Below are 9,877 nucleotides of genomic sequence, written 5' to 3'. Positions count from 1 at the left end.
CAGCTGCCTGGCAGTGCCATCGCTGCCTTTTCTGGCTTTGAAAGGGCTTCTCCTTCCTTCTAAAGAGGGCAAAAGGGGCTGCTGTGAGAGGTGGAGATGGGGAGATGGACAAGAGAAGGCAGCTACCGCCACCCCCCATGACACACAAAGAGAGAGAAATGGAAATAGACACACACACACACAACTGTACGCATGTTGGAAACTTGGGATTCAAAGAGATGGGCCAAGTACTTGGAACGATGGGACCCTCCCAGGTCTGAAACCCCGTGCGTTCACTTTAGCAGAGCCCGAGGAGGCCCAGGGTGAGGAGTGTGGGGCCAGATCACTGCCACCCACTTTTTGTTTTTATAACTAAAATACATTCACAGGATGTTACAGGATGACACAGACAGGGGATGAGAGGAGGGAGGGCTGTGGGAAGGCGTGTGGGCAGTTTAATTTTGCTTCATTTCTCCACCGGATGGTTGGCTGCTGTTGGCACCTGCAAGGGCAGCCTTGCCAAGGTGGGGGTGGCTGTGGAGAGACGGGCTTCCCTGCTGAGGGGTAGCCCAGGCTGGACCCAGAGAGACTGGGAAGGGTGAGGGCCATTATTTCTAGGGAGGAGCTTAGGACGGATTGGTCCTGGCTGTGACCAGTGTTTTGTCAAAGTTGCAAGGAGGTTAAAGAAAGGGTATGGGGGGGGGGGGGAACCTGCCAACACACATTTCCCACACCACCTGTCCCTTCATGGGACAAGCTTGGATCTTGTGAATGTGATATCAGCTCTCCTCTGCTGTCCCTGTGGTCTGCTGCAGGGAGGAGGTTGGGACACACTGGCCAGAGTTGGCTTCCTGCTTGGTGCCTCCCCAGCCCCCAGGGCTGGGCTGAGGTCAGCATAGGGAGCAGGCAGAGGGCCAAGGCAGAGCCCCAGGCCAGTGGGTGTGGAGGGAGGGTCTCTGCCTCTCCCCCAGCTCCAGCTCTTGCTGGGTGGCTCTTTTAGGGGACAGATCTTATTATGGAACTGACTCTGATACTGTTATTGTCTCCCCAACTGCGGTGGCTCCCAGGGAGATCAGGGGACCCCAGTGTGCTCAGACCCACAGCTTGGGTGTTGGAATAAAATGTGTCCTTTTGATTCTAGAGGTGAAGGGCAGGCAGGGAGAAGGAGGAAGAAACCATCCTTGGGTTCCTCGTGAGTATCGGAAATGGGTCCACATTTGAATCCCCCCCACTTCCCCCTCCGCAGGTGAGGACCTTGGAGTGAAAAGGATGAGGACATGGAGGAAGCGTCTATCTGATGGAGTCCCTAAGTGCTGGATGTGGACTCCTCCTTTCCCATGCAGAGAAGATGCTCTGAGTTCATCCCATCGGCCTTCGCAGTGCACTGTGGGGGAGTTGGTGGAGCAGGGGAATTCTGGGTGCCTCAGTTTCGTTATTTGAAAAATGGGGCTAATTGACAATACCAGTGTCTTACATTTATGTTTTGATTTATACATTGCAGGATGTTGTCACCTCTTCAATAATTGCCCTGTGGGTACCTGGGGGGCGGGGAGGGTGTATTTCAAGGTTAAACAGGCAGGAAATTGCTTTGATAATGTAAATGCATTGTTAAACGTGAGGCTTTACCGGATCCCCTTATTCAGCAGCATCCCATTTCTCCTTCCCAACACCACCCAAATCGCGTATTTACCGAGAGCCCTGACGGAGAACACCCTTTGCCCTACATGAAGAAGGCAAAGGAAGAATCCCAGGAAAGGTGTCCCCGTGCAGGGAGCACATGGCATGTTCTGAGGGACACCCCTTTCCTGTGTGAGGCGCCATTCCTTGCGCTGCCGCAGCTCCCACCTCCTTCTGTTATTTGGAAGCCAAGGCTTTTATTTTCTGCCCCCAGACAACATCAGCCCCTTGCTCTTCGTCTCCCCCTGGCGTTCCTCTTCTGCTATTTCTTAAAATCAGTGTTGAACGCGGGTGTTCCCTGCGGGAGAGAAAGGTGGGCACAGAAAACCCTTGTGGGGTTTCTCACCGCTAATACTGAAAGAATTGGGTATGACCTGAAAGGGCTCTATTTTTTTTTTTTTTTTTTAAAGCTTCCTTTCCTTGCGATGACCTTTTTCACCGTGGACGGCAAAGAAGTTCAACAAAAAGGACCTAGAGGAGGGGCGTGGAGAAGGAGAAAAAAGTTGGGTATCTCCTAAATAATGTGTCCCCCAGCGGGGGGAGGTGACTAGGGAGAGCGCTCCCTTGTTTGATCAACACGAAGCAATCGGAGGGACGTAAAAGGGAAATGAAGTGAACAACAATTCAGGAAAAATTCCCCGCACACAATACCATCTATTTAAACGCACTCATACTTTTCATACCAATGGCATGACTTTTCTGGAGTCCCTCTTGTGAGTCTTGAACTCCGGGGCTGGCAGCTGAAGGGGAAGCAGACTGCAGCGCTGCACGGGCAGGTTTACCAGAGGTCTCCAATGGGTATTTTCTTTTTCTTAGCCCTGCCCCCGAATTGTCAGACGGCGGGCGGGCGTCTGCCTCTGAAGTCAGCAGTGATTTCCTTTAGAGCCTGGCCTTATCTCCGGCCGCACGTTGCCTGTTGGTGACTAATAACACAATAACATTGTCTGGGGCTGGAATAAAGTCAGAGCTGTTTACCCCCACTCTATAGGGGTTCGGTATAAAAAGCCGGCGGAGAGCTGTCCCAAGCCAGACGCGCTCCTGCATCTGCTGGGGCGAGCGAGCGAGCGCCGCGAGGGTCCTCCGTCTCCGCTGCTGCCCCCGACGCCGCCGGCTGCGCGCGCCCTCGGACCGCTCCCGCCGCCTCCCTCCCGGCAGAAACTCCGTTTCTCCCCGCCGAGGAGCGAGCGCCGAGGCTGACGGATCGGGCCGCTTCGAGAGCAGAACAACCAGAAGCGCTTTAAGGGACCTGAAGCTGCTTCTCCTCGTTTCTACTTTGGGTTTAGTTTGCAGGGAATTCTGATTGCTTTCAGAATGGATTGTTTCCCCGTGATTCTCTCTCTGCTGTTTGTGGCTTTCCAAGGAGCTCCAGGAACAGGTAGGCGCGGCGTTGCCTTGTATATCTCTGAATGCGAATTCTTCTTATCCACCTTAATGCTTCCCTTGCTTCTGTTTCCCCCCCTTCTTTTTATTTCTGTAGCTCAGATATCAAGTCTCTGGGAATTATTATCCAAAGCTACTTAAATTTTCTAGTGGGAAAAAAAGTCCACTATTGAACACAATTGCTCCTGTAGCATTTAAATGACATGATTGTTATTGCACGGTGTACTTACTTGGCTTTTAACAATGAATTCAAGAAACATAAAGACAAGATATAATCTAGCCAAATGTGTATTTGCAATGTATGTGTTCATACAGGTAATAGGACGCATAGGAATGGGTATCTTATTCAAATGCTGTTTTATTAGTGTGTTAATCTGCAAAATATTTAAACATTTCAGCTTGAAGCCAAGGAATTTTATTCAAGCCATTCAAGCAATATTTGAGCAGTAAAATCACCTGCAGAACAGTCTGTTGAATAACCCCCCCTAGGCGGTTTCAGGGAGAAGCAGATGTTTTCTTTAAAGTTTGTCATTATTGACTGTAGGTTTCTTTTGGCAGATTTTTGGCACCCAGAACAGTGTGAGCTCTATCTTCAGTTTTGTTCACCTGTCCTGGGAGGGGAGCTGGGATAAGTCTTGTCTGCTTACAGATTTAGATAGAACGTGTGCATCTGCCCAGTCCCCCTTCTAGGGTCAATGCACTTGTTTTGTCTTTTCATGACCCTGACTAAAGAGAAAGGATGTCAAAGGAATGAAAATCCTGGAATGTGTCTGATCATGTGAAATGTACAAAATTGGGCAGATAAGCTGCACGGCTAACTCGTCAGGAAGAAGAGCCGGTGCTGCAGCGGGAGGGGGAGGCGGTGATCCCACACATGCCCGCTGCCCTGGGGACTCTGAATTCAACATCCCCAGAACCTTGGCTGGGTCCCCTGAGCCGCTGCTCAGCGTCACCTTAGGTCAGTGGTTTCTGTGGAGGTGACCGCCTGGAATGAATACGAAGAGCGGATTTCTCTTCTTTGCCTCCAATCATCCCCCCAAAGTTCTTGACCTCCACCTAATTTCAAAGGGTATATACCACCCGGGCCACTCTCTGCCCTACACACATGTGAAGTGGTGGGTACGCCCCTAAACAGAAGGTCATTGTGCAGGGGATAGAGGCTCCAAACCTAGGAACAGGCAGGGGATTTATTCAGTTCTAGCCTTTTTGTCATCCATTTTAAGCCACTGCAGGTTGAGCTGTCTGTCCTACTAAGTGTCCTGCAGAAGCCAACCCAGATTCTAACAGGCGGCATTTCTACGCATTTCCTTGAAGGTTGCTTCGAAGGGGCTGGTAACTCCCTTTGCAGGTGGTTGTTTCTTCTGCACTTGTGTAATCTCTCTGAGGTCGATAAGGCAGTGGGGTAAAGGTGAAGTCATATGAAGGAGGGGATAAATAAAGAGCCCTTTCCCTCTGGGTTCCCTGCTGAGGGCAGGCTGTAGGCTCTGTCTGCTCTGCTCTGCTGGTCCTGGCGTCAGTCCTGTGATGCAGCACACCCCTGGCCTCCGATGGGACGCCCCCACTGACCTGCTCTTTCTCTCCCCAGCCGTCTTGGGTGCTGAGCTCAGCACGGGAGCGGACGGCGGAAGAGAGGAACCCTCTCCCAGTGCACCCCGCCGCTCCAAGCGCTGCTCCTGCTCCTCCCTGCTGGATAAAGAGTGTGTCTACTTCTGCCACCTCGACATCATCTGGATCAACACTCCCGGGTGAGTCTCTAGAGGGCATTGTAACCCTAGTCATTCCATCGCTCAGCCTTAACCAGAGAGGGGAGCCCAGTTACTCCAGTTGCTTTTCTGGAAAGCATGCAGTTTGCTTTTCTGACAACATGCAAGTGGCCCCTGGGAGGGGACAGTGCCCCTCCATTCCTGAAAAGAACAAGGCAGCTTGGTTTTGAGCAGCAGAAGGGAGGGTCTTCTGAGGCCTGTGGCTCAGACTACTCATGGCAGGAAGACTATGAAAGAGCTGATAGCAAGCAGGAGGCTGCCACCCATTTCTGAGGAGAGACTTGAAGCGTGGGGACTTGGGGGAATGCTCTCTCAGTGGGACCTGCTTGGGTTCAGGGAATAAGGTGCTGAGATCATATGGCTTCTCATGGGAGGGTAAAGACTTAAGAGGCAGATCAAAGAGATTCATAATCCAATCCTTCCACTTTATATGTACAAAAATGGAGACCCAAAACGTTGAAGCCACTTGTGCAGCAAAGAGTTCATGGCAGTGCTAGACTGAGAACCCGGGAGTCCTGACTCCTCTGTACTTGGCTGTTAGAAAAGCCCATTTCCAGGCAGTAATAGAAACATGGTCCATAGATGTCTCTCTTGCCTCCAGAGGGAAGAAGACACTTTCCACCCTTTCCCCCTGAAAAGCAGTTCACCCATCAGAAGCAGTCGTAAACAAAAACACATTTATAGTGCCTGCAGGACTATAAATGTATAGTAAGGGATGACCAAAATCAAATCCAACTAAAGAAACCTCCACAAGCCTAATACTTAGTGAGGTGGGTAATTCTTCCAAGGGGAGGACTTCATTTCTTAAGCAAGAATCAAAACGAGCACATTAGAAATTACTGGAGAGCATTCTGGCAAGGAGTCCTTCTATGGGCATATCAGCAAATTGCAGACGTGCCAACCTGGGCATCCTCCCACCCCCTCAGAGGGCACTTCTAGCCTTATCATAGGATCTGGATTGAACATAGGTATTCCAAGTCTATGAGTCATGGTTTTCAAGTCCCTATACCCCTCCCCCCAATACCTATTGCTAAATAGAATGTTAGGAAAGGAAGGGAATATGAAACAGATACTAAAACAGAGATGTCATAATTTTGGACCAAAAAACAATGCTGCTTGTGTCGAGAAGAAATTGAACTTTGTTAAGAAATGGAATTGAATTGAATTAGAAAAACTGGTTTCTCCTGGTTGGGTATGTACACTCAGGGCCCCTGACAGACATGTGGTCCTGACTTGCCACACCTCATGCTCCCAAGTTTTGCTACCAAACAGCATGTGGTGAGCTCCGTGTGTTCCAATGGAACGAGTTCACCTCATAGAATGCAGTGTTTTGAAAACTATGAATCATGCTAATATCTTTTGTTTCTCTTTTGATAATAGGAAAATTGTTCCATATGGACTTGGAAACCCTCCTAGGACCAGGCGATCCTTAAAGGATTTATTTCCTACAAAAGCAACAGACCGGAGGGACAGATGCCAATGTGTCAGCCAAAAAGACAAGAAGTGCTGGAATTTTTGCCAAGCAGGAAAAGAACTCAGGTGAATAGAAATACCTTTGCTTTCAAACAGTTTTATGTTCTCCTGACCTCCTTCCTACTATAATGCTGCAAATAAGAAGCACAAACTTCCAGTAGTAAAATAAGTAAGCCACGAGGAGGTAGTGTATAGGACAGAAAAAGTACCAATAATATCGTAATAACTTTGCACACTGACAGATGGGTACTAGACTCATGGTGGTGATCACATCTCAAAGTCTATAAATGTCGAATCACTATGTTGTACACCAGAAACTAATATAATACTGAATGCCAACTATACTTTAATAATTTTTTTTAAGAAAAAGAGATTAACAGAGACATTGTGAACAACTGAAGGTACCATTGCTGAAATGTCTTTCCCTGTGTGTATTTTAACAGGGACCAAGACACTACGGAGAAAGGCTGGGATAATCACAAGAAAGGAAAGGACTGTTCCACGCTTGGAAAGAAGTGTATTCATCAGCAGCTGGTGGAAGGAAGAAAAATGAGAAGGTAAGAGGCTCCTAAGAACCACTAGTTCCACCACCAATGCTAATGGACTGCTCCCCCAGCCACTCTTAGCTTGACTGGAGAGAGGCCTAGGAAACAATAACAAAGGGGATCTTTATAGTCTATAGGTTAAAAAGAGCAGAGGAATCCCTCTCATTTCTTTTTCTGAAGGCTTTGAAAGCAGGTCGCTGCCCACTTTGGTGATCTTTAGCACACGCCCGTCAGTCTAAAGGTCGATTTTTCCAAACAAAGTATATCTCGAGACACCTTTGTCATTTGGTCATACCCAGTCTTTGCCTCTCTGAGTTAATAGATTTACTACTTTTCCTGAGAACCTAAAAACCATTTCCGGGAGAGCACTCTCTCTCCCTCTCTCTCTCTCTCTCTCTCTCTCTCTCTCTCTTTCTCTCTCTCAAGTCAAAGTGTCGTGTATGATCAAGTTCTTCAAACAGCAGCAGTTATTCAAATGGCCAAAGGGAAAATAAAGTCATTAGGCAAGGCTGGTGAGAGTTAGAACATGCCGTTTTGAGGGTTTATTTATTTATTTTTAATAAGGGAACACATTTGGTGGAGAGCCAACACCATTCCAAAAAGCTCGCTCGTTTTCTCGTTAGGCATGAGCTGGGGCAGAGAGGGACCTGGGATAGGCAACCCCATAGGCTTGCTGTGAGCCGCTCCACGGTGATGACCCTTTCAAACCCTAAACGTTGTGGAATTCGCAACCTGGAGGGAAGAAACTTGCTTTCGTATCTGTCACATGTTCTCTACTTCCCTCTCATGGCCTGTGGAAACTTTTCCTAGAAACCCAGTGGCAAGACGTCCTATGACCCAAGTGTTCTGTGCACCGGCCTGGCCGTCAGAACTGCTTCTGGGTTGTTTACTACCAGGCATGGGACAGCCTGAGCTGTCTGTGACTCCAAACCTGCCAGTGCAGTTTCCCTAGTTATGATCTCAGGCCACTCATGCTCCCTAGATCCCAGGATTACATAAACCACAGTTTCTGAACTGACCTGGAAATTATTTTTTATCAGTTTCTGTTATATAAACTATTATATTATGCGACTCGTCCCCCTTTCTTTCTCCTGTCAAAACAAACAAATAAACAAACAACAAAAAAAATATTAAACCTTCAAAAAAAAAGTTTGTTTTAATTGTTAACATTTGCTTTGGGCCTATGTGTATACCTTTTAAAATTTTTTTTCCCACTAAGGGTGGGATGGGGATACAAAAAAAGAAAAGAGAATATCTGTGCTTACCTTAAAATTGTACTTTAAAATTGTATTTAATGCCCAATTACCTTTAGATATGAGCACATTACTCTTTCTCCCTGCACCCCTTCCCCATTTTAGGCACCAAGGCAGGCTTTATTTGCACCTGAGGTTAGCAAAGGGCCCATGGTGGTTGAAGTTCAGAAACCAGAAATACATTTGTTTGTACCAGACCCTAATTTTAGACATTTCTTTTGCCCCAGAATGATTTTTTTTAAAATCACATTTGTTTTCTCTTGTCTTAATAGGTTGGAGGCCATCAGCAACAGCATCAAAACTTCTTTCCGTATTGCCAAGCTGAAAGCCAAGCTCTCCAGAGAGAAGAAAGTGACCCACAACCGAACACACTGATTCCGGCCGTCCCGTCTGAAGCCTTCTCCTCCACAGAGACAGCGTGCTGCGCGGCTGACCGCTCTCTCTCCACACTGGCCTGCATCACAGCAAAAGCATCCTTCCTACTTAGAGCATTTCTTGCTCCAGACTGGCCACGGAGCAGCATCCTCCTTCTAAACATTCCGAAAACGGTTAAGGAGTCCCCCAGCCCATCTTCGTTTGCTTCCATCACTGGTCACTGCTTTTGTCTGTCCTCCTTTGGAGTGACAATGGACCATTCAGAGGAAGCAGAGCGACATGATGACTTGTAAATTATGGTGGCATCCTCCACGGGGAGGAGAGGAGACTCCACATTCCGGTGCGGTTCCTGAAGAGGGTAGGAAGCAAGTGTTTGTGTCTCACTCAGGCTCCCGGCACCGTTCAGGGAGAAACTGCATAGTCCAGGAAGAGATTGCCTAAGGAATGCACTAATCGAAAATATGCTCAAGTTAAAAAAAAAACAACAACTCCAAAATCTTTATTTTTTAATTCACAAAACGCAAAACTGAAACTGTTACTACTATAAATCAGGATGTGTTTCATAAATATGAATCTACCTCACCTATATTGCACTCTCGCACAAATATTTTCCCACCTTTAATTATTGCCTCCCAAACTCCCCCCTCCTGTTATCCCCTCCTCTGATACCTCCATGCTAAACCCTAGCCTCATAGAAGTCTTGTCTTAATGCGTCAGTGGTAGATATGACATTTTCATGGTAATCTACTAGCTCCGATCCATAAGAAAAAAGATCATTGAATCAGAAGATTCCCTTACCTTGATTTTTGGAAACGCAATGGTGTAGGGTTGTTTATGAAAGACATTGAGGAGTAAACGTTGGTTATGCTTTAAAGCAGTAAAGTTATTTTCCTTTATGTAACTGGCAAATGGAAGAGATTGGATTAAATTTTGATGTACTTATTTTTTTATAGATATTTATATTCAAACAATTTATTCCTTATATTTACCATGTTAAATATGTCCGGGCAGGCCATATTGGTCTATGTGTTTTTTTAAAAATGTATTTCTGAATGAAATTAAGAAAATGCTTTGTTTTGCCTGTCAAGGTAATGACTTTAGAAAATAAATATTTTTTCCTCTATTGTACTGATTTTGAGTTATTTCTGAAATTCCTAAGAAGTGGGCCAGAGAGGTAAGAATTATGAAGGGGAAGGATTAAAGATGGTTTGTAAGAAAGGTGACAATTAGAAGGAAAATAGTCTTAGCTATTTTTTAAAAAAGAACTTGATCTGTAACTTAGTTGCCTTTGGATCACATTAAAGTAAAAACAAAACCAAACCCAGCTTTAACCCCTCTGTCTTTCCCGAGTAGCAGCCTTCTGTTTCCCATTCACCTGAAAACACTCCGGGGACTTAATTCATTAGCTTTGCTTAGGCTACTAGACAGGATC

The 9,877-nt window shown here is 46.7% G+C and overlaps 1 protein-coding gene across 1 annotated transcript; it reads left to right on the top strand.

Annotated features, from left to right (window-relative positions):
* Window positions 1-2,501: 2,501 nt before the first annotated feature.
* EDN1 (endothelin 1) lies at window positions 2,502-9,573 on the top strand. Its single transcript, XM_008146109.3, has 5 exons — window positions 2,502-3,031; window positions 4,622-4,781; window positions 6,180-6,338; window positions 6,716-6,829; window positions 8,343-9,573. The coding sequence occupies exons 1-5, from the start codon at window positions 2,968-2,970 to the stop codon at window positions 8,443-8,445; spliced, it is 600 nt and encodes a 199-aa protein (XP_008144331.2). The 5' UTR covers window positions 2,502-2,967; the 3' UTR covers window positions 8,446-9,573.
* Window positions 9,574-9,877: the final 304 nt, after the last annotated feature.

The sequence above is a fragment of the Eptesicus fuscus genome, chromosome 9 (genome assembly GCF_027574615.1).
Source record: "Eptesicus fuscus isolate TK198812 chromosome 9, DD_ASM_mEF_20220401, whole genome shotgun sequence".
NCBI classification, from domain to species: Eukaryota; Metazoa; Chordata; class Mammalia; order Chiroptera; family Vespertilionidae; genus Eptesicus; species Eptesicus fuscus.
Note: the sequence above shows the minus strand (reverse complement) of the source record. Positions and strands in the feature narration are given on the sequence as shown.

Bases quoted from the DNA above. Each gene is read 5' to 3' on its own strand.
- EDN1 (XM_008146109.3), top strand. From the start codon at position 2,968: ATGGATTGTTTCCCCGTGATTCTCTCTCTGCTGTTTGTGGCTTTCCAA. The intron at 4,782-6,179 runs GTGAGTCTCTAG...TTTTGATAATAG, and splicing joins ATCTGGATCAACACTCCCGG to GAAAATTGTTCCATATGGAC. The intron at 6,830-8,342 runs GTAAGAGGCTCC...TTGTCTTAATAG, and splicing joins GAAGGAAGAAAAATGAGAAG to GTTGGAGGCCATCAGCAACA.